Source organism: Oenanthe melanoleuca, chromosome 1 (assembly GCF_029582105.1).
Source record: "Oenanthe melanoleuca isolate GR-GAL-2019-014 chromosome 1, OMel1.0, whole genome shotgun sequence".
NCBI lineage: Eukaryota > Metazoa > Chordata > Aves > Passeriformes > Muscicapidae > Oenanthe > Oenanthe melanoleuca.
The window spans coordinates 27,375,940-27,400,573 of record NC_079333.1 but is presented as its reverse complement, the minus strand read 5'-3'; the positions used below and the strand labels follow the sequence as shown (position 1 = coordinate 27,400,573).

The window sequence follows — 24,634 nt, the reverse complement described above, 5'->3', positions numbered from 1 at the left end:
TGTGCAGGCTCTTAGCAGAAAATGACTGTGTAATACAACTGGAGGTGCTGTTTTACTTGAGTAGATCCTGTCTGTGCACAAGGACCAGATGTCACTGCTGGAGACCAGCTGACAGTACTAAAGACTGCACTAAAGTGTGTAGGGCCTGCTGTTTGTAATAGCCATGGCTGACTGTGCTGCTGGCTGTTGCTTCCTTTCATTGTTCTGGGTGCTAACGCCGTGGCTCTGCTCCCTCTAACCCCAGCATGCCCGTCTCTGGCTGCACTCCCTGTTCCAGAGTGCGCATAGGCAGCTCGACCTCCCGGTGCCGGCTTGCGCAGTTGGAGTCAGATGTTGCTTCAAGACTCCTCTCGGAGGCAAGTGTCTTCCTATATGTGACATTTCATGTACAGTTCCTCTTGCTGTGAGACTTCCTGGTCTCATGAAGGGTTCTCCACAAATCCCACTTTCACAACACGAGTTCCTTCTTTTCGCGTGTAACTGGTGGCAGTAAAAGGAAGGGAAGGTTACAGGAAAAGTGACTCCTATTTAAGTGCTGATTTCTAATGATGCAGCTTGTTCAGTCTCTGCCAGCCATGGACATTGTTCCACCTGGATAGTACCAAGGGCTGTCCAGAAAGTCAATAAAGATCAAGTAACAGCAGAAGTAAAAAAAAACCAACAAAAACTTGTTAGAGGAAATGGGCACAACTTTCAATGAGGGAAACCTTGACTCTGTCAAAGGAAATGATGTTTCCATACCCAAGGGTGGTCCAGCACTGGCATAGGTGTTCAGGGTGTTCAGGGAATTTCCACTCTTGGAAATGTGCAAGACTCACCTGGACAAAACCTGATCTAGCTTTGGAATTAACAGAACTAACAGCTCTCTGAGCAGGCAGACAACTCCAGTGCTCTCTTCCATGATCCCACTTGGAGAAGAAATTTGGAAGTTTATGTCTCCCCCATGCATTTACACTAGTCTTTGGATTCACTGAATTTCTTTAAACAGAGGCACATGATAACTTCTTCCTAAAGCAGTGGAAATATATCCATAAATAGTTTGTCTTTCATTTCGCTTCCCACTCTCCCCATGTGCTGCCCTGTACCTCTTTGCATGGTTAGTGTGCCCAGAAGTGCAAAGAGTTTTTAAATGCTATGGTTTTTTCTAAGTTGGCTTTAGTTCTTCCACTTTCCTGTTAGCCTTCAAATGGATGAGTTAGCTGACAAATGCAACATGGTCTTGCATCAACAGTAATACCGATCTTTATTCTGGTTGGCTATAAAAAAAAAATAATCAAGGAAGGAATATAGTTTGTCAGCTACAGATTAGAGGTTCTTCAGTTGATAACTTGAGAAAAGATGCCAGAAAGAAAATCAGGCTAACCAAGAGAGAGGCTGTGCATATGTGGGCAGTCTAGCAAGATGTAGACAGCCTGAGCTGAAGCCTGAGGCTTCAAGGCAAAATTTGTCAGTCTGCCAAAAGCCTTGAGAGAAAGCAGTTTCAGAATCGAGGATCAGACTACAGTCAGGTGGAACCACTGGAAGCACACAGGAGAATGGTATCTGTCTTAAGGGTAAAAAAAATAAAGCAAAAAACCCCAAACCATAAAAAAAAAAAAAAAGCCTCTGCAGAAGTCTATGCTGCTTGTTTCTTTCTCTGTACCTGGAATTAACATAGTCTCAGAGACTTCAGGATGCATCATACATAGATGACTGGGAGATGCTAGAGGAGAAAACAGAAGGCTAAACAGGGACTGATCTAACTGCTGCCTTTGGTAGCTAAAGGACATGTCAGACAAAATAGCCAAAGTCTTCTCAGAAGACGGTAAAAGGACAAAGAGACAACAGGCACAATTTGCAACAAGGAAAATTCTATCTACTTGTCCCAAAGGTTGTTCAGGGTGGCACAGGTGTCAAGAGATGCTGGGGAATCACTGCCCTTGAAAGTGTTCAGGGCTTCCCTAACAGTCCACCTTGATCCTATTGATCTAACCTTGCAGTGAGCCCAGTTCTCAACAGAGAGATAGAGAAGCATTCAGAAACACAGAACTAGAACTTGCTGTGAGTCTGTGATAACATTGTAGTATGGGACCAAACAGAAAGTTATCATAGTTTCTGTAGCCCTAGTTCCTCTTTTGGATTTACACCAAATTGCAAATGTGATTTCCATTACCTGGGAATCATGTAATCTTCAGCTGACCTTGGTCCAGGACATAGCTTGCAGTTTCACTTCATATTGCCCTGGTGTGTAACTTCTTGTTGTTGCAGGTAAATACCACCCTGTGCATTAAGGAGGATGGATTTGAAAAGCTAGTTTAGCCCTTGACAAGCACCCAGTACCCAGTCTCTTAGAAAGACTCTCCCTTTTATACCTTCCAATTATAATTTTTATTATTATGACTATTTTCATCAGGACAGCACAATGCTTTGCTGAGTGATCTGTAAAGAACTCACCCAGCATGGAAGAACCTTTATCATCAGTCCACAGTCTGCTCTGGACATGTGTGTGCCTTGTGCACACTGAGTCACAGGGTAGGTTTTTAGAGGCATTCTGTGGCACATGTGCATCCTGAGATTTCCTGCCAAAGTAAAAGAGATGGAGTGAAACTTACTTATGTTCCTTCCACCCTCTGGAGGATTTTCCATGAGACATTTCTTCCACAGTGACAGAAATGAGCATGTTTCAAAGGAAAATGAGATTCTGCCTTCTTCACATTTCTTGAATGTGTGATTCCAGGTATATGTCTATCCAGATGTTGTCTTTTCAATATTTTGAAGCCATCCAGAAGGGAGAAATAAGATAAACATAGCTATAACTCTGAGACTGGTGACAGAGCTGGGTGACATCATGCAGTGCTACCTGCAATTTTGTTACTCACTCTCTGTTTTCTTTCCTTCTTTCTTCTGTTTGTCTGTCTCTCTTTGTCTCTTTCACCAGTAGCAGCCCTATTATTACACGGATGTCCTGACTGTGGGGTGTGCTGTGGGTGTTGGCTGCTGCTTTGGGACACCACTTGGAGGCAAGTGGCTGTTCTGTTTCCTTTTCCTCAGGTACCTAAATCCTCTCCGGCCTAGTCCTCTTCCCCTCTCCTGCACATTTTTGATGTGACATTTACTTTGGACAGACACACTTACCTTTAGCATTTTTAACCTCCCCAGCATCTCTGACAGTCTTTTTTTCCATGTTGTCCACTTTCTGGAGGCAAGAGGAGAAGGCTCTCTAGAGCAGTGGTCTCCAAATTGGGGTGTGCGTACCCCAGGGGGTGCACAAGATGATCTGTTGAGGGTAGAAAGGAAATACCAGAATTTCTAATTTTTTAATATAAAAAAGTAAATAGATTAAACTTCACTAATATTAAGTATTTGTATTGGCAGTGGTGCCCTAATATATCACATGGCCACTTGTCATATACAGTGCATGAGGTGTAGAGTGCTCCCAACATGGAGAGTTGACTATGGTGCCCTCAATCATTTACTCTCTTTCAGCATATTGCAATGAATTGCAATCGATGGTGCCCACACTGGATTAAGTGGATTTGTGGATTATATTATCTAGTGTTAACTAAACTAATCCTCACAAATTGGAAAAGTGGCTTTAAAAGATTCCTGCAAAGAGGCTATGGATTGAAGATAATACTAATAATGTGAGCACAGAGAAATGACAAGAAAGTGGCAGGGCTGACACTTCTGGTACAGGTCCTTATTCAGTCCCATTATGAGGTACAAACAATGGCCAGCTAATGGGATCTCAGAGGAAGTCAGACAAAAAAAGATTAAAATTATCAAAGGTTATTTTAAATATGAATTTACATCTGTTATCATTAACAATGAACCTTACCCTACATTTGTATTGTGCTTTGAGAAGTTTCATACCCAACTAATGAGGGTATGAAGCCATCAGAGTTAGCAAAGCATTTAAATATAGGCATCCAGAACATGAAGACAAACCTCTACCATTTTTTCAGTGATGTTTCAGACCATGTGACATTCAATCCGATACTTCACAAAATTTCACTGAACCTAATGACAAATGTCTAGAGAAGCCTCGTTTGAGGTTTCTTGCTTCACAGCAAAAGAGAAAATGCCACATACCATAGGGGAAACACTTGCTTTTCCTGCCATAAAAGGTAAAACTGGTTGTGATAATACACAGAAAGCAACAGAGCAGCAAACTAAAATGTGTTCCTTCATCAGTAAACACTGTTGAAAGATGCATAGCAGACATAGCTTGAAGTTTTTAGAAATAAGAGTCTGTACAAATTATACAGTAGGAGAGGTTTCCTGTGCAGCTGGATTAGAGTAGAGATGTTTCTAAAATGCTTCAGATGATGGTGTTTTCCAGATTCTGTTTTGATAGTGAAATGCAGAATTTCTTTCTGTGAGACACTGAAAGGAAGCTGTACCACAGAAGCTGTATTCTCAACAAAATTATTTCTTTAATAAAAAATGTTTTATGGAAGAGCTCTGCAAGTCTGACAACTGGTAGAGCAGAATAAGAGAAGAATTAGGGGGTAAGGTTACCTAGACATCACTACACCTGCAATTCATGCACTGCAGTGTTCACAGATGAGTATTGCAGTAAAGAAATGGGAGCCAGACATACACAAAGTGCTACAGGATGTTGTTGATGTGGTTCATTTCATAAAAACAAGACTCTGAAAGAGCAGAATCTTCACAATACTTCATAATGAGATGGATGAAAATCCTACAGGTGTTTGCTGGCTATATGATAGCAACTTTAAAGAATAATAGAATTTAAAGTCCAGATGCACCTTTTTCTTTTACAAAAAGACAAGTGTTCTGAATTTGCTGATCTTTTCTGTGATGACAAGTGTCTGTCAGTAGCTTGTTACCTAGCAGTTATTTTTTGAAGAAGTAAACATATTTGATGTACTTCAAGGTGAAAGTGATGTTCTAACAGTGGGTGAGAAACTGCTTTTTAAAAGAAACTTGTGGAGGCTTTGTGAATCTGTTGCCAAACACAATGTAAGTGTCTTAGCTGCAAAACCTCTCATTATATATATATACATAAAAAACTTGAAAACAGACATTTCTACCTTTTTTTTAAAATCTTCAAGATTATGATTTTCAGTGGGTTTTGAACCCTCTTGTTAAAAATATAAAAATTCAACATCATCTTATTATTTTGCAAGAACAACTGATTGACATCAGGGAGGATGGAAATTTACTATCCAGATTTTAACAAAAATCTATGCATAGGTGGTGGGCGGGATTGAGAAAATAGTATCATGATTTAGCCAGCACAGCCAATGATACATTTCTTGCATTTGGATCTAATGTCTTTGTGAGATACTCTTTTTAGACCAAGCACCAAAATGATTGAACATAGAACCATACCTTTGAATCCCTGTACCACAAAGCATTAAACCCAGATTTTAAAAACATAAAGAATATTACTATTTTAGTGAGAACAAGTTTTTGTTCCATTAATAAATAAAACAAATTATTTTAAAAATTATGTTTATTTCCTCTTTATCTCATCCTTAATTTATATTTTTGTGCATGTTTGATATTGTACACGATATTTTAGTAGAGTAGTACATGCATGTTATTTTTAAATAAATACACATACAGGGGGAGGATACATGCTCAAAAACCCTTTTATTGGTAGGGGTGCATGATCAAAGAAGTGTGGAGACCACTGCTCTAGGAAGCTAGGAAGTTTAGAATTCTCTCTCATGTTTCTACCATTGCACTCGTTATTTTAACCTTGCTCCCTTTCCAACTCTTTCTAGGGGTTCTTTTCAGCATCGAGGTCACCTCCACCTACTTTGCTGTGCGCAATTATTGGAGAGGCTTCTTTGCAGCTACCTTTAGTGCCTTTGTGTTCCGAGTCCTTGCTGTCTGGAACAAGGATGCAGGTAAGCTAAGAGCCATTCCTGCTCTCTTTGTACAAAAATTACTCTGCTAATGCATTATCTTCCATCTTTCTCAAAACCACAATGCTTTTATGATATTTGAAACTTCTGCTGCAACACATGACTTCCAGCAGCACAGAAGGATGGAGAAAGGGAAATGTCATCTTGTCAGTTGCCTAGCCTAACCTATTCCTAGGAGACCTGGGATGTATCCAACTGATAAATGGCAGAATATGAGTCCTCAGCAAGCAGAAGTCCCCCTGAGGTGGGATTTTTTTGCCTCGACTCAGAATAGCGTCCAGGCTGCAAACACAGAGATATCCCATCACGGAGGATGTAATCCTTGCTGGGAAACACATGGCCTGCTTTGGTCATCTCTTGACTAAAAACAGATAGTCAACAAATTTGATATGATTAAATGATTAGGAGAGTGAGTACAGGATTGGTAGGATCTGACTGAAGGTCCTGAAAAAATAAAGTGTCTCAAGTAACTGAAAAGCATGAGAGTGACATTTGTTGCAGACAGAAATTGCACAAGCCAGGCTTGTTCAACAGAGCATCTCAGTCACTGTGGGAATAGAGTTTTGGTGTATAAGGCTGCCATTTCTATGTAAACTTCTTCCTTATAATACCTTGATATTTCATTCTTACAATTATATCTATTTCACTGAGCTCCATGTAGGCAGTTTACTTATTTAAAACTGCTATAACATGTCTCTCTGGACTTCAGAGGGCTGGATTTTTTTGGGGTTTGAATATTCTCTGGAATATAGAAAATGACTACACTTTCTACCTCAATGTAGAAAGTGACTACATCTTTCTTTGTGTAGCACTGCCTAAAAGTGAGGGGTATTGAACCATTCGGTCTGTCACAAAAACCCCCAAACCCATATCTCTCTGTTCTTTCCAGAGAAAAATATAAGAAACTCAAAGACAGAGAACAGGAGATAATTTCCTGTCCTTCACTTTGTCTTTTCCGACTCCCCTGTTGGTCTCTCTAATCACTAGAAATCACCAGAAATTAGTTTAATTTCAAATCACTAGAAATTAGCTTAATCCTGAAACATCTTGACTCCTGTCCTTTCTTCAAAATCATCCAGACAGCTTTAACAGCCATATTAATGGCTCCTAAAGTTCTTCTTTTTTTAAGTTAAAAAGTTCTATGGTTCAACTGGCTATGAAAAATCATTCCTTTTCACAGTTCTGTATTTTCTTTGTGTTGTCAGGCTCCTTGTCATTGTATTTAGGAGCTAGGAACTTCTATCTACCTAAATCATTCATTGTTTTATGATCTTTCATCATGTCTGCTCTGACTTGTCTTTCATGTCTTTTCTTGCTCATTTATTTCCCTTCAAAAGTTACACACCCGGTCTTTCCAGTCTCTGTTCATGCAAGGTTTTTCTATAATGCCTGATACCAGGAAGAAGCAGGTAGGGAAGTGATCACATCAGAATGACAGATGCAAATAAGCTGTCTAGCATCTCACCAAAATTCCTTTATTTCTTAGACCCACAGAATCTTTGCTGGCTTCTTGATAATCACAGCTTTGTTGGCTGGCTTTACACACACCCTTATCTGTACTTTCCAAATAACATCTGGTTATTTGCCAACCACTCTGGCTGGCTGCTGCAGCTTAAGCCCCTCTTTGCCAGTCATAGAAGGCTGGAGTTCTACAATTCACAGGATATCTGTTTTACCAAGTCCTAGAATTCCATCTTATTTGCCATAGGATTTCATGCCTTGCCTTCCTCCTGCTGCTTCTGGTTCCTACACATGGCTCAGTGTTATCTTAAAGTTCAAATCTTTTTTTAAAGTAGACTTACAGTAACTACTTTCCCATTCCTTTTTATTTCTAACTTTGTAGGAATTGTAGTTTCTGGCTAGTGGAGAGAAAAGTGCTTAGACATTCAGCTTCACAATGGCTTAGTCACTCAGGAAAGAGGTTGTAGACAGGTGGGGTGAATCTCTCTGTGGAAATCTTACTGTCCTGTGGGAGTAGAGACAGAACCAAGAGAGACCCAGACTAAATGCTGTGACTGTTTTCCTTTCCTCTGGTCATCTTTGCACCCTGTAGCAAAACTCTTTGAAAACGAGTTCACTATACTTTTTAATGCTCTTAGACTGTTTCCTAAAACTGAATCGGGATGATCCCTTTCTTGGGCTGATCTAACAAAAAAGAGGACACCCTGCTTTTCACCATCTTCCATCCCTGACTGTTATTCTAACCCTCCCTGGTGCCATCTCTGTGTTTGTTGTTACCCTCAATTCAACACACTTCCCTGGCAGAGCAGGAATCCAGGGAAAGAGCAGATAGCTTTTCTGGCAGGTTTTAACGAGGCAAAGGAGCTCAGAGAAGGCTGTGATGTGTCAGAGTGAGCCCAATGGGAGAGGAGAGCAATAGCACAGCCAGGAGGGAAGGAGCAGGGGGAAGAGATAGGGAGCAAGATCTTCCCAATTTGGATAGTAGAATGAAGTTTTAGGCTTAGCTATCTTAGGTAATGTAACCAACTGAGACCTCATTAAATTACTACTCTAAACCTAGCTCTGTCTGACCAAATAACAAGTACTTAATGCTTCCTGTTACTATCATATGCTAGATTTTCACTGCTTCTTTTATTTCCTCATTGAACAAATAATTCCTTCATCCAGGTCAAGTTGGGATTTATATCCATCCTCATTCAGCTACACTTTCACTCTGTATTAAATTGCTAATTTATCCTTCACCTGTTGGCATACAGATGTTTTCCACAGAAAAACGCACCACCAGACAAAAGCAGCTCAGGTTTCAACATTTCATTGTAGCAAAGCAGCACTACCAGGAGAGGTGAGCTGAAGATGGGGCTTAGCTGATGTTTTCCAACTCTGATTTCTAAGCCTTTCATTGGTTTGGTACCAGTCAAAAATGTTGAAGCTGTAACTTCAGTGAAGTCCTGAGTCTTGTTTCTGAAAGGCAATCACAACTGTGAGAACTGATACAGCTTCTTCAGATATCCAGGCACTGCCTGCCTCAGCAGAGACCTCTCAGACAGTAAGGATACCAGGAAGAGCTTTTTTTTATAGTGAATGGATGGTAGAAGACAAGAAAAGAAAGGAAACCCTTTAAGAAATCAGGGATTGTAGAATGCTAGGGTTGCAAGTGCTCAGAAATAGAACCTGCTAAATCAGAGCAGTCTGCCAAACTGTAATAATGTATATAATGTTTGGGAATCACACAGGAGCATGTATAAAACAGTTTCCTTGTCCCTACCCCTAGCTTTTATTGCATTTAGCTTCTCACCTCATTATTCTCTTTCCTCCTCTACCTTTCGTCTCTCACAGTTACCATCACAGCCCTGTTCAGAACAAACTTCCGTATGGATTTCCCCTTTGATCTGCAAGAGCTGCCAGCATTTGCTATAATAGGGTAAGTCCCTAGGAAACTTGCTTGATAACGGTTATAATATGATCTGTGTTAGGAATTCTGCCCAAAAGTTACATATATCACTTTTAGTCACTTTGGTTGACACAAATAAGGCTTCTACTTGTTGGAATTCTTACTTCAGAAATGGTGCCCATGTATCACAATTTCTAAGGAAAGAAATATGGTTATTATTAAGGTGTTTGTTATTTCCTTTCCATATATCTTTTTCAGAGATTTATCTCAGAGGAAAGAAAAAAAAAAAAAAGTAAGTCTAACTTGGTCAAAGTTCTGGGAATAGATTTACTGAATGACCCTTATCTGTTTTGACATCTTCCCCAAATGAACTGATCCAACAAGTATGGCCTTTTCACATGACAAAGAGAGAACAAAAGGTTTAACCTGAAATTTTGTTTTCACAAGCTCAGATTGATTATCCTTTTTGAGAGAGGTTGGTATACCCAACATGGTGACAAGGGTAACCAATGGTAATTGGATTCAGTGAGAATTCTGGTTAATTTGGAGGAAATGAAAGAATGAACTTAAGAAAAATTAAAATAGGGAAATACTAGAGAAAATATGAGTTTGGAATTACTGTGGGAAACATCTCTGGTTAGAGCTTGAGGGAGGCTCACTGCAGAGCAGTAACCAATAGGGGCATCTACTGGTTTAGATTGACAAGGAAAAACATAATCCTTGTGATTTTACAGCTGTTTGTTAAAATGCAAAACTTCTTATCACTATGTTTTGGACAGAGTTGACAGAGCTGGCTTTTTCAGCATTGCACATAGGCTAAGAAAGAAATATATGACAACTGTGAAATGCTTTCAAATGCCTGGGTGTTCAATGTGTCTTTAAAATAAAAAATAACCCCAAAGCCTTGGATAGTCTTGGATAAAATCCTGATACCAACTTGGAATGCTCCAAATTCTCTTAACATTAAGTCTCAAAATTGAACTCTATTTCTACCCAACATATTTCTTCACTTTCAGGTAGGACGAGCACTATCAAGGGTAGATCTTGTTTTTCTGTGTCAGCAAATGTTAATTTGCATAATCTATACAGAAGGAGCACTTCCAGTTTATTGATAAATCAATAGACATGAGTGGAGAGATCTATATTTTAATATAAAGTATTATAGAGAAATTCAGTTGACTGTGCAGTCTAGGTTTATATTGCCTAGGGGACTGGTCTATTTTAAACACTGTTCTAATCAGTGCTGGCTTAAAATATTTAAGAGTAATTAATGGAACATGTTTGTCTGTGAAAAGGTCGATATTTAGTTTAAATGTGTTTCTGTGCAATTTTTAAATGATAAAGTAGAATTATTTTCAATGTGCAATGTTTTAAGTATACTAAATCATTGAATGAGATTTTGCAAAAGCATGCATAATATATAACAAAGCAAAAGTTCATGGATTTTAGAAATTAATAGAATGAAAATATTAAGTGTTTATCCTCAGAATTATGTGGGTTAATTACCTGCCACATAAAATAAGGCTTCCCCTTGCCAATCCTAAATGCTGTCTTTTTTCACTCTTCCTTTTTTTTTTCCCCATGTTCAAGTATTAGGCCCTGATTATCCAAGTTTCATTAAGCTACAGAGCCTAAAGATCACACCAATTCTTAGACAACTACACTTTTTTTCTTTATTAAGATCAGGAGCATAAGCGTAAGCGATTAGGATCTTAGAGATTATATACTTTGCTTTAGGCACAAGAGTTCCTATTGCTGTTAGTAACTGTTGTAGGCGTATAATTTTACTGAATCAGACTTAAAACTCCCTTCATTTTTACTATTTTCTGTTCCCGCCTGATGTTTAAGTTCTGATAATACTGGTCTTTGCCAAGTTGCTTTTCACAAGGCCCCACTGAGAACTGTCAGTCTCTTTTTATTGATTATTTTTTAGATTTTCCCCTCTCAGCAAGAGAAAATTGGTAAAATGGTAGTGTGGATGACAAAGAGGTCCAAAATAATTTCTCCCTTTTCATCAGAGAGTCAATATCTTCAAATGAGCTGCTGTAGGAGTAACCCTCTCAGTGGCAAGCGAAAGACTTCACGAGCAGCTGAAGATTAAACCACTTAAACTCATTTTCTTGGTTGGTGGTATGTGTATTATCTGCTGTTTGGCATGATTTTCTTTTCTCCATTTTAGCATATGTTCTGGATTCCTTGGAGCCTTCTTTGTTTATCTCAACCGGCAAGTGGTCCTGGGCATCCGACGCCATAAAGCTCTGAGCCAGTTTCTCACCAAATAGTGAGTGTTTGTGAAGATATTCTCTTTAGGGACCACATTCTTACACCCTACTGGTATTGGATAGTAGCAAATGCTTTCTGGAAGACAGTAGACCTGTTTTTTGTGTAAGATAGTGAAAATATGAGAAACTGCTCCTATATGAGAGTAAAATCTCTGCAACCATCAAAAGAATTTTTCCTGCACTGGATTTTCTTCTTGATCAGCCTCCATAGTTTCAAATAGCTTCTTGATTTGGAAGGGAGACTCTGCAATATTTGTTAAGAGGATAATATTTGCTAAGAGGATGGAGCAAACTATTCATTGGACAGAAAAAAAATTTTATTAGAAAGTCAATGATCATGCTTTTTAAAATCATGCTGTTTCTGATTGGTTTGGGTTTTTTAGGATCAGTGAAATTTTCAACATTATTTATACTTCAAGAAAATTAAAAAAGGCTGAAATCTAACTACATTTTTAAAATATATATTTGTTTTTTAATCAAATTGTTGGCAAAAATGTAAGGAATGTGCTTCATTCTTATGAACTGAAAATTGAAACTGATAGTAAACAAATGGTGTGAAATGCAGCATGGAAGAGAAATGTAAAATAAAATAAAAGTCTTGACAATAAAGTTTTTACAGGACACTTGAAGATACTGTTTTCCCATCTCTAATAAAGTCCTAACCTCCAAAGTTTATAACTTGAACAAGAAATTATGGCTAGCTGTAAATATCTTCAGTCTCTCTACAGAAAAAGATCTGATACTATGAGAATTTTTGAAGTTGAGAGGCATGGAGGACTTTATTTCTTATCAAGTTGCAGGCCTGACCAGAAGAAAACCACTAGATAAACAGAAGTTCAAATTAGCTTACTTTCTTATGTGGAAGAAAAATTGTCTATCTTCATCAATGTAGCCTTACCCACAAGCAGCAGCAGGTCTATCAAATCAAGTTAATAGAGAAGTAGAGCAAAGCCAGAAAAGTGGGAATCTACTTTTCACTGATTGCTCAGAATTTTTTTAAGTCCTCAGACTGAAACAAATTAAAGGTTAGATTTTGTCTTCCTAAATCTCAGCCAATGCTTCCTGTAGGAAACAGTAACTAGCCAAGGGACCCATGACAGGAGTAGTCCAGCATGTGGAAGCAGTTTAGGCTGATGTTGTCTCAGTGCTTGTGAAGTGTCACAGTTTACCCAGACACCACTCCAGGACTGCACAGTAGGAAAACGCAGATGGCTTTGGCATCTGTCCCACTGTGTCCCACCAGCCTGGCACTGCTAGATCCCACTGGCTGCCAAGGACACCTTCCCCAAAATTGGGACAGTCAGCAATTCAGTGGAAAGAGAAGCAGGTTTCCCCACAAGAATTAATGCACCGGGGGTGCCTGCAGAGATGCATGAAAAACCCCTACATTTAAATCCACTAGGACAGGATACACTGTCGGGGGTGAAGAAGCAAGACTGTCATAATCAGGACAAATGACAAAAGTAGTGGCTTTTGACAGCAGGTCAACACATCACTGCAAACACACATTCCTCCAAATATTCAAGCTTGTGCATGTTGTACATCCCACTCTTCCTCCATCCCTCCTATGATATTAATTTTGATGGGGAAAAGGGTTTTGCTGACAGATCAACTCTATGAATTATGATGATCAGTTGGAGCAGGGCATTAAACTGCTGGTAACAGCACTCCAAAGCAATTTGGATACAAATACAGAGAGGCTTCACAGAAATAGCATTCCTAGTCCTGAAGTGATGGTGCTACAAGAGCAGAATGTGAGGTCCTGTTGTAATAACTTCCTTTCTTTCCAGCCGACTGATATACCCTGCAGTTATAACCTTCTGTATAGCATCTGTGACGTTTCCTCATGGATTTGGGCAGTTCATGGCAGGAGAGGTGAGACTGCAAAGTGTATTACCAATTCTGTGTGGTTCTTGGGAACGTTATCTCCTTATCCTCTGCCCCAATAACCTTGTGTCAGGGAAAAAGGAGTTTGGACTGAGGAGCACTATATCATCTCTGCTACCTCCTTCATAGAAAACTTGAAAAAGGCCCACTTTTCTAAGCAAATAATAAGGTAGATGTTACCATGTGTAAAAGTAATGGTCTTTTCATCTGTTTGAGTAAAGCTCTGTCTCTCTTCCTGAAGATTAAAAATGTGAATTAAGTTTCATAGTCATGAATCACCACAGTAAAAATCTCCTCCACTTCCTTGTAACAGAAATAGAATATTTATTCCATCTAATCTCATGACTCATACCTGGTTTTTTGCTGTTTAGTTGATGCCACGGGAAGCCATCAGCACTCTCTTTGATAATTATACCTGGATCAAACACTCTGGGGACACCCAGATCCTAGGGAAATCTGCTGCCTGGATCCATCCTAAAGTCAGCGTCTTCGTCGTCATCCTGCTCTTCTTCCTTGTGAAGGTAGGAAGCCCAGCTCACCATCACCCTTCTCCACTCAGGCTGAATGTTCTTCCCTTTTATAAAGCAGTTTGAGAAGTACCAATGAGGAGTTGCTGGGTATTGAATGAAGCACTACAGCTGCAATGGATTCCTACATCTTTGCATGTGATATTTGTCCACCTTGAATGACCAAAATATTAGGGAATAGTCTCCTTAATTTAGTGACCTTTTTCTGGTCCCTAGGCCATCCTCCTCATGCATCCTGCTGAATGATCTTTGGTATCCACTGTATAGTAGCTGTAGAGAGGACAAAATCAGGAAAGATTTCTCTAGTTCCACAAAAATAAATACTTGACTAAAAAGCTCTCAGATAATTAATGTTTGATCTAAATGAAGTCTCATACAGTCTCTTTGATATTCCTGACCAGATAGGAGACAAATAGGAATATGCAGGCACAATCTACAGTTGTGTGAGGCTCAAGGATTTGTTAGCAGTCCATCAAAACTTGATGGAGAAATGCAGCTGGAAACTGTTTTGTTCCCTTCCCAGAAAGCAGCAGCAGATTAAAAATTCTGAGCCGACAGGATCTGTGGAAGTTGCAACTGTTCAGCCTCTGAAAGGATCAGCCTCTGATCCTGTGTAATTGACACAGGACAAAGCCAAAAAAAAAAAAAAAAAAAAAAAAGGACATTTGAAAGAAGAAAGCATCATATTCCAGTACTCAAAATAAAAGTAGCAAGAAGGAGGTTTTCTTAAGATGAAAAATAAATGTATGTATGTATGTATGTATATATGAAAGGATAAAAATGTCATAAAATAGGTGCTAATTCTTTTATTATTTACTTATTGCAAAGGGGCAGAAGACCTGAGGCCACCTTGCAATGTCAGTTGAAAATTTCAGTAGATCAAGAACAAGGATCAATGACTGATTGACACAACTGTTTCCATCTAAAGTAAAACACACTATCAAATTTCTGACAGGCAGTTAAGGGTTCTCCTTCTCTGATAATTCTTATTACAGTGTACCAAGCAGAAGAGTTCTTGCTTAGTTGAAGAAAAGAGGAGTAGAAAAGATGAGGGACTACAGGGGTGTGTCTGTCCCGAGTCCATCCGTTTGCCTTTGGAAGAGCTGTACTCTCAGTCACTAGATTCATTGGCATTATCCTACTAACTAAAGGCTTTCTCTACTCTCTAGAAAAGTGGTCTTGGTTTTCTTCTGGATATATTCAGCATTGGGGTAGATCACATAAACAAGAAACTGCTATTTTGACTCTGGGAAAAGGCCTGGCCTGATTCTCCACTGCAGTATAGTCAGTTTTCAGCTGTGTTTGGCACTGCAAAGACAGAGCTTGGTTAGCAGTACTACAGCTCAGCAGCTTTCTGGTCTCTGTAGCCAAGCTGGGCACAGAGTGGGGCAGCAGAAAATGCTACTGCTGCTCAGTAACAACTGCACCCTCTGCCTCTGTTCTAGTTCTGCATGGCTGTTATTGCCACCACGATGCCAATCCCCTGTGGAGGCTTCATGCCTGTTTTCGTATTAGGTGAGTTTCAATTTTATTTGGCAGCATATTCATCTGACAGGTGGAGAGAATAGGAGAGACACTGCCTACACACCCAGCAGGGTTCATCTGGTGTATGTGGAGTCATCACTTGATGTCTATGACAACCTGATTAGCAGTCCATAGACCAGCCTCTGGGTCTCTGCTTTTGACATTTCCTCAACCCCAAAACCAAATGCCAGGTAGCTAATCCCTTTTACATAAGGAAAGCCACACCTGGGGAGACATGCTGAGCCATGGCCTTCTAATTTCTGTGCCTCTTCACTTACAGAGAAACTTCCATCCTGCAATTAATAGTAGTTGCTCCTTTCACCCCTTGAAGCCAGCCAGAAGAGATAACCTCAAAACTAGTACCCGAAATGTAATCTACCACTTATTCCTTTCTTCTGACCAAAATGTGATAACATAAAAACTTTACTGACTTTTAATTGGTTTTAATTCCAATCACAAAAAAAAAAAAAAAAAAAAAAAAAGAAGCTAATGTTCAGAAAGAGAGGCATGTGAGCTCATGACATTCAGCATTAAGTACCCACAACTCTCAAATGAAATAGGATGCTCTAAGAACCTCTGAGTTCTGGCAGGCAGCAACTGAACATGAGGCAGTACCATGCCCTTGCAGTGATGAAGGCTAACCAACATCAAGGCTGTATTAGGAAAAGACCTAGATAGCAATGCAAAGAAATTGTGTGTTTCCACGCATTCAGCATTTTGGATACAATTCTGGAACACTGTGCTATTTTGTGTCCACCAATCCAAGAGATCCTTGCAGACTTGTAAAACCTGTCTGAACAAGACACGGGTGACTCCATCTCACTTTGAAATTAGCCCCTTTTCTGAGCAGAGGTCAGAACAAGACCTCCAGAAGTCCCATCCCACAAAAACTTTTCTGTAAGCTGTGATTGTACTGTTCAGACATTCACAGAACGAGCGTCTACAGGGCCTCAACTGTGATCTGGACTGACACTGTATAGTCTGAAAATATGTCCTGCAGCCTGGGAATCACAGCTACTGCTGTGCCTGGTGTGCCCAAATGAATGAATGAGGAGTCAACGGTACTTACCAGTCTTAGTACCCTTTCTTCCACTTGGAGTCTAACTTCTGTATTTTGTAACTGAGAACTACTCTTTAATTCCCAGTGTCATTTTAATGTAACTTTTGGCTTCGTTTCTGTTAGAAAACACCCAAGTGATTGCCCAGCACAGCTGCAAGCACAGACTGCATGTTCCTTGAATGTTAATTCCATAACTGTCAGTGATATTTTTCAGGTGCTGCATTTGGACGTCTCATTGGGGAAATCATGGCATCGCTTTTTCCCAACGGGATCCTCTTTGATGACATTCTTTATCAAATCTTACCTGGAGGGTATGCTGTCATTGGTGAGCCTCCATGTCTTCCTTTTTCCTCACCTGGTCCCACTGCTGTAATTTCCCTGGCTGGCATGACATAGTGTTTCTATATGACAGTCCTCTCTCTCTACTCCTTTCCTACCTGGGAAAGGTGCAGCAGCTTTGACAGGAGCAGTGAGCCACACTGTCTCCACTGCTGTCATCTGCTTCGAACTGACGGGCCAGATCTCTCACATCCTGCCCATGATGGTGGCTGTCATTCTTGCCAACATGGTGGCCCAGAGTTTGCAGCCCAGCCTCTATGACAGCATCATCCAGGTGAAGAAGTTGCCCTACCTGCCAGACCTGGGCTGGAATCACATCAGGTATAGTAGCAAAACAGGTGGAAACAGGGAATGGCAAAGAAATTAAGCAGGAGGGGGTTAAGACCAGAGGGGAATAAAAGGTTATGAAAAGGGTTCAGTACTGCAAAGGAACTAAGAAGGCAGAATAGACCTGCAGTAAGAAAAAACAAGTGTTGGAGTAGAATTAGGTTTCATACACAAAAATGGAGAAAAGTCCCCTTCTTTTTTTTCACTGAAAGCACAAATTTAAATGACCTGCAATGTTACTGAATTTGTGTTAATATTTCCAAATTGCCTCAGCTTAAAAAACTAAAAATCAGGAGTCTCATTTATCTAAATTCAGTAGGGTTTGGATATTTTTTCTCCAGCAAATGTTTGAAATATTGTATTTGGATATTTTGCTTAAAGCAAAACTCAGTTATTCCTATAAATATCTTTCTCTCTCTAGTATATATCATAGACATAGGTACGTATATAAAAATCATCTATACATATATGTATACATGTGTGTCTTATGGTCAGGGGTAACAGAGTGGAATACCACTGTAATGGAAATCCAGTTAATCTGTGTTTTTCCTCTTGGAAAGTCCTCTGGTTACTCACAGAAGATCATTTGGCAGCTATTTTGAGCACTCTTTAAAAAGTGGTCATTTAGGTATTTCTTTAGGGAATTTATGTGCTTGACATTTTTAGTATGCTAACTCTTTCTCTTACCATCCACAAATTTACAGCAAATACAATATCTTTGTTGAGGATATTATGGTCCAAGATGTGAAATTTGTTTCCTCCAACTGTAAATACCGAGACTTGCAAGCGGTACTCCAAAGCACCACAGTGAAATCTTTGCCTTTGGTAGACTCCTCAGGTAAGCAATGTGGAGAAACTGGTCCTTCCTGGACACTGTCTCAGCTTGGAGAAACTAGCTTTCAAATTACATGTTGTGAAACAAGCAGTGTGACCTACCACATAAAAAAAAAAATCCTAAAAATCTCCCACTGTGCATGACGTATGGCAGGCAGCTGTTTCAGCTGGCTAGACAGGTAAGCTGGAGTGTGGGCAGTGGAGCAGATCTAGCATGCAAGGGAGGTGTGGGAAGCCTTGTAGAACTGTGACAACAGGGCCCTCCTGGGACCCTGCATGAGCCAAGGTATGGCACAGTTCAGGAGGACAAGGTCCCTTTCCACAGCCCACAGCCTGGGAGCCACCTCAGGGCTCATCAGTGACTCTTGTACAGCTCTAGACAGGACGAGCCTGAGCACTTGGAAGAGGCTGGAAGGAGGAAGGTTGATGTGTGCAAGGCAACATACAAAACCCTGAGGTGGCTTAATGGTTTCCCTGCTCTGTGTTGTGCAGAGACCATGATCCTGCTGGGCTCTGTGGAGCGGTCGGAACTGCAGGCTCTCCTGCAGACACACATCAGCCCAGAGCGGCGACGGCTCCTCAACAGAGAAAGGCAGCAGAAGCTGAATGAGGCACCCTATGATGGGCCCTGGGCAAACCTGCCAAGGCTGAAGCACGAATCTTTTGCTTATGTCGATGAGGATGAGGATACAGAGGAGAAGGGAGAGGTGAGGGAGAGAAGCGGACAGACTGCATCATAGAGACTGCTTAGAAGCAGTTAGGCATTTGAGGAGGCTGAGAAGTAAATGGCATAAGGTGGATTTTATTTTCTCTCCTTTTCATAGCAGCTGCCTCGGCCTCCAAGTCCCACTCCCAGTTACCCAGAGGAGCCAAATGGCCCAACAAGTCCTCTTAAACAAATGCCTGAAACCTTGGAGCCCCAGCAACACTCAGGTATGGTAACTTCTGTCATGGCTCAACCACATCCTAGCCAGCTTGGGGAAGCTTTCATGCTAACTGTGTGTATCTGCCTGTGTGAGGTGCTGATTTCCCAGAGACTGAGTGAAGGAGCTTTCTCTGCTGTTCCTGAATGAAAGACACTTTGTTAGTGCACCTCAACATCAGTGTAATGTACCTGGAAATACCTTCTGCTGTGATCCCTCAGAGAGCACAGCATAGGTAGGCCCACTAAGGATGGACTCTCTCTGTCTCCCCACTTCATTCTTTGCAATAACAACTCCTTGGACATTTTCAGTACAGTCTGCATGGAATGGTCCCGTCTCTAGGCTCTTCCACCACGTGGATGAAGCTCCCTGGGTAAAGCAGCCTGACAGCTAAACATCTGCACTAAGTTTTTGGCTAGTTTAAGCTGTTGCTCAGCCACCTCCAAAACTGAAAGCCTCCTCCCTTGGGCACACATCTCTTTGATTCAGCTGCATTAATGTGATGGACAAACACAGATGTATTGTGTTCTTTTGTGTCACACCCCAGTCTGCATTAGCTTTGCTTTCAAGACTGTACTCATAGCTCATTTCTGATTCATTTATCATGTATATTTGATGCAGGATGGTGGGTTGTTTTTATCCTCTATGCATCCTGAAATATGCAGAGAGTGAGTAAGCACAGAGATGTAGCTCAGTCTTGGGAATGAGTACAGAGGGCTTTAGCTTGTGCTTTTAGGCACCCAAACGTCACATGTAATAGAGCATATAGCACATTCTGGTTCATTAGAACCCCTCATATATGACTAAACCTCTAAGGCATAGAAAAATCCACTTTCTGCTTCCAGAGCAGTGGAGTGGTGGGGCAGCCATCCACCTATCTTACCAAAGCAGAAAAAAAAAACCACAAATGAAAACAAGGACCATGTGTGAAACATTTTATGTGAAGCTAGAACTGAGTGACCCAGGAATGACATGAGGAAGTGGGACAGGAATCAATTCATGAGACCATCCTTTCCTTTTTATAGTTTGGCTCACAGCTATCATTGTTTCTGACCAAACTTCCTCCACAGCCTTGCTCACAAGAGCACCAGGCCCTGCCTCCTCCACTTTGCTAACTCCCTGTCTGGAAGTGTAATTCTGGTCTTTTCTATTCCCATCATTCCACTGCTGGAAGAATCTATGGACTTCTCACCCCTTGGCACCTGTCACATCCAGTTTGTTGATATGTTTTGTTGTATTGGAATATTCATTCTGGAATGTCCCAGACACCATCTCACAAACTGAATGCCAGATTGTGCCTGGCTCAGCTGTATTGTGTCCCTCATAGCATTTCCCAGCCTGCCTTGGGTAAGAGGATGTGATAGGTCTGGGGCTTTGTAGTTTTGTCTCTCACTCTCTCTTATCCATGTGTTTGTTTTCATTCTTCAGGCAGTTTCAGGAGTCTGAGGCAACTGATCCAGCAGCTCTTGTGCCATTGCAGCCGTCCACATGAAACAGAGAGCACCATCCAGGTTAGGGCTACAGAGAGCCTGCTAGTACCCTGAAGAAGGAAGGGAATGCAATGAACTAGAAACTATTACTCAAGACATTCAGCATTTGGCTAAAACATGGACACAGTTATTGTCCTGAACTCTGACAGCATCAGTGGGGAACTCCCTCCAAGGAGAAAGGGTGTGACTACTGTAAAGGAGTGTGCATCTTCCTGAAAAGTCTCAGGTGTCAGGCTACCATCATGATTGAGTTTGGGCATCTTTTCTAAGTGAAAAAAAAATTAATGATATTTTGGCTAACCTGCAATAAAGTGCAGTTCTATTCCATTTGGCAAACAGTTTTGGACAGATGGAGAAAAAAAAAAAAAAAAAAAAAAAGAGCTTTTGGCTCTTGCCATGTCAAATGCCCTTGTTTATCTGACACATCTGCACAGAGTTTGGGGATAAAAGACAGAGCTTATGGGAGACCCATCCACTCCAGGGCAGTGGTTGGATCCCATGTGGGATATCCTGAGAGCATCTAAATCAGTATTAGATGGCCATGTTTAGGCACCTCAATTGCTCCACCAGAACTCCATGGTGAATTGTCATTGGCAAGAGAAGCACAGCAAGGGCAGAGCACTCCATATAATGGATGAGGATAAAGAAAACCTAAGCACTTGGTAATGCACTATTTGGAACAAAAAAGGGGAACCACATGGGGTGAGGAGGCTGTGCAGATTTTCCCTTTCCGTACTCTGTGAAACTGTGGGTTCTTTGGCTGTCCTGAACAGTGTTTTCTCCTACAGGAGCCAGGGGAAGTCATTGAGACAATGACACCAGAAGAGGTAAGACCAGGTGCAAAAACAGAGTGAAGTCATGTGAGTGCTTCTTTTACCCATTTCCTATGCAATACTCCAGGAACCTCAGTGATTGCCACATAAACCCATAGTCAAAGTAATTTTCTTCTTGGAGTGGCACAGTGGGCAAGTCTCGCCCATAAGAGAAGAGATTGGCTAGATGTGCTGATAAGACTCCAATTAAGCTGATCTAGCTTTGAAGTCAGCCCTGCTGCATCAGGGATTTGGACTAGAGGCCTCCAAGGTGCTCCCTCATCTAAATCTTTCTGTGGACCCATGCTGTTCCTTCATTTCTTACACAATGGATCAATTATCTTGCAATGACAAGGGAGGATGCTCTCTGAAAGGAAAGCTAAAGATGTTCACTCCTTCTTTAAAAAGGAAGAATAAAAAAAAACATATTCTCAGAAAATCTTCAATTGCCCTGCTTCCACAAGACTTGACATCTGGCAAGAAAGGGATGGGAAACCTGAGGGGTGAGATATAATGGACAAGATGAACATAGGAAGGAAGAAGCATTAACAGGAGTAGGGGACTAGTTTGGGTACACAAGACAGCAATGCTGCAGGTAGCTGAAAGAGTGATTCCTCTTCTTTCCTGTGTCAGATAGATGCTTGGGAACAGGAGGAGCTGGACAAGAGCGTGTGCTTTGATAGCTGCCGCGTAGATCCCTCCCCTTTCCAGCTGGTGGAGAGAACTTCCCTGCACAAGGTGAGTGCAGATGTCTCCCTGAGGCATGCGTCCTTTTTCTCCACTCATTCCAAGTCCAGTCTATGGGTTATTTCTTCTCCTTGTCTTCACCTACAACTACTATCACCAGCCACTTTCACATTGAGCTACAGAAGTGAGCTTGTTCCTCTAATCTTCTGTATATACCTCCAATCTCCTGCAAAACAAAAAGCTTTGTGATAAGAAGTCTGAGTCCATTTATTAAAAAACCTTTTGACAAAAAAAATCTGCTACATTAACAGGAGCATTGTGTGCCTTGCTGCTGGGGCACTACACTGAGATTTACACTCCGATCCACCAGTGTGCAGCACTCCTGGATTTTTCAGGGTGTTTCTGTCAGGGTGTAGAGTCTGCCTGTGTCATAGGTTCTTCAATGAACTGAAGCACAAGGAAAGAGGAAGCTGGATCATGCAAGACCTAGAGCCAGCATAGGATGACTGGGGATAAAAGTAATCATTGTATGTCAGGAGGAAGACAGGACTGGGCTTTCACTCAGTGGAAAGGGAAAGCAGTCTACTGAAGCAAATGTGCACAGTGCATGCTTTTATCAATACTCATTTAATGTGAATGGTCAGCATAGGTCTTGTATTAAATTAATTAATTACTGTTAAGATCTCAGCCTTGAGCAAAACAAGAATAGGCTAGCATATAGTTCAGATGAGTTTTCTGAAGGGGTGGGTGAAATAATCTAGTAAACCACTAGCATTTATCTTTGAGAATATAGGCTTACAAATATACCTGAAGGCTGATCATGGGGAAAGTTTCATACCTGTCATACAAAAGAACAAGTGAGAAATTCTGAAATAACAGATGAATCAACTTAACTTGGATGCAAAAAAATCCCCCCAAAAAACCCCAGGAATAAATAATCAAACTGTATGAAGTATGCACAGCTAGAGCTAAATGTGAGACTGTTGACAATGAAAAGAATATCACCGTTTATCATGACCAAATTGTATTTAACCAGTATGGTTTTCTTTTACATAAGAGTAAAATGTCTTGTTCTTGAGAAATCAGACTTTTCCTAGTTTATACTTGAACATTCAGTATCTCAAATGATGCTAAAAAAAAGGTCAAACACTAGCTCTGACAGAATGATTTCATGTAAGGCCACAGGTGAAGTCCAGCTAGAATTCAGCTTCAAGAACCTGGAGGCTGGAAATATACCAGAGATGAGCACTGAGAATGTGGAAAGTTTTAGAAACCCAGATCTGCAAATAATAGTAAAATAATGGGGTATATTTAGGCTGAAGAAAAGAAGACTGATAGCAGTGTGATATCTGTCCTTTCAAGGAGACTTTGTAAGAGAAAGGGAATAACTTGTTCTCATTGTTCTCACTGCACAGGATAAGAAGCAACAAGCTTAAGCTTTCACAGAAAATATTCTGGGACAGGAAAAAAGAAATCCCCTATTGTTAAGGAAAGTACTGGAATAAATAACCTAAGCAGTTTTTGACTTTACATATTACTATATGGTAGTTCAGTTTCCAGCACCAAAATGAAACAGGACCTGCATAGGTCCCCAAATGCACAACCAGGATGCTGTGTGTGAATCTCCACCAGATGCAGGATGAGAGTGACCTTGAGAATGTGCTGTCCTTCATCAGCACAGTCCCAACTACAGCTGCACAGCAGAAGGAGCAGAGTAGTATTTGGCAGATAAAAAAGGGGAAGAAGTGAAGATTCAATTTCTCACTGGAACAACTGCACAGTTTTGTGTCTCTGTGATTTCCATTTCTAAATCCTGAGTCCCAGCTCTAGCACCGACTTCTGTGTTACCCATTTCCAAAGTTCCTGAAATGGTGTTTTGTGGTTTTTCTCCTAGACACACACGTTGTTCTCACTGCTGGGCCTCAGCCATGCCTATGTAACCAGCATGGGAAAGCTGAGGGGAGTGTTGGCTTTGGAAGAGGTGAGTACAAATCCTCTGCCACCCTCTTAAATAACTGCAAGTGTCCTGTGGATCACTGCAATAACTCACAGATGCTGCAAGCTCCAGCTGGGAATATATATAACTGCAAATGCTACATTTCCAGTCCAGAGTTGAATTCTGAGTCAGCTCTTTGGAAGTATGTATAGGAATGGATGACTGCATTTCAGAGGAGGCAGCAAATGTTGCTTCCAGAGGTGTTAGAAGGTTCATCTTTTTCATGAGTGTAGGGCTCTTAACTGAGACTTAATAGCCACTCTTAACTGAGTGGCTACCACTGTTTCTGAAAGAGGTGTGGAATTTGTTGTTTACCATGACATTTTTCATTACATCACCAGTGTGAAAGATTATCTCCACAGGCCCCAGAGGTAGAGCTGTGACTCTATTTGTGATCCCTTTACGCTGGGTAGGCCTGCGCCAGCATCCCTTTCATGTTTTTTTTCCTGACATTTTTCTCTTTTTTTTTAGCTCCAGAAGGCAATAGAGGGTTCCACCCGTTCTGGGGTCCGTCTCCGACCGCCCCTGGCCAGTTTCCGTGACATCAACCGGGCTTCAGCCAGCGCTAAGGCGGGGCAGGGCGCTCAGGCGTGGGGCCGGGAAGACAACGGCACGGCGGCAGCACAGCAAGCAGCCGAGAGCCCGGGCACTGAGAGCCCTCTGCCCCCCTGCTCCCACTCCCCCCAGCCCTCACACTCACAGGAAGAGGGGGAAG

The 24,634-nt window shown here is 41.1% G+C and overlaps 1 protein-coding gene across 1 annotated transcript in view; it reads left to right on the top strand.

Annotated features, from left to right (window-relative positions):
- The window catches only part of CLCN1 (chloride voltage-gated channel 1), a 36,975-nt gene that overhangs the window by 10,490 nt on the left and 1,851 nt on the right, over nucleotides 1–24,634 (top strand). Inside the window, 17 exon segments of the mRNA XM_056504325.1 lie at nucleotides 2,921–2,999; nucleotides 5,736–5,861; nucleotides 9,177–9,261; nucleotides 11,411–11,512; nucleotides 13,304–13,388; nucleotides 13,772–13,921; nucleotides 15,373–15,442; nucleotides 16,726–16,836; nucleotides 16,958–17,171; nucleotides 17,882–18,015; nucleotides 18,504–18,718; nucleotides 18,839–18,944; nucleotides 20,363–20,445; nucleotides 21,213–21,251; nucleotides 21,870–21,974; nucleotides 23,818–23,904; nucleotides 24,391–24,633. Of these exon segments, the coding sequence (XP_056360300.1) occupies nucleotides 2,921–2,999; nucleotides 5,736–5,861; nucleotides 9,177–9,261; nucleotides 11,411–11,512; nucleotides 13,304–13,388; nucleotides 13,772–13,921; nucleotides 15,373–15,442; nucleotides 16,726–16,836; nucleotides 16,958–17,171; nucleotides 17,882–18,015; nucleotides 18,504–18,718; nucleotides 18,839–18,944; nucleotides 20,363–20,445; nucleotides 21,213–21,251; nucleotides 21,870–21,974; nucleotides 23,818–23,904; nucleotides 24,391–24,633 (2,034 nt within the window).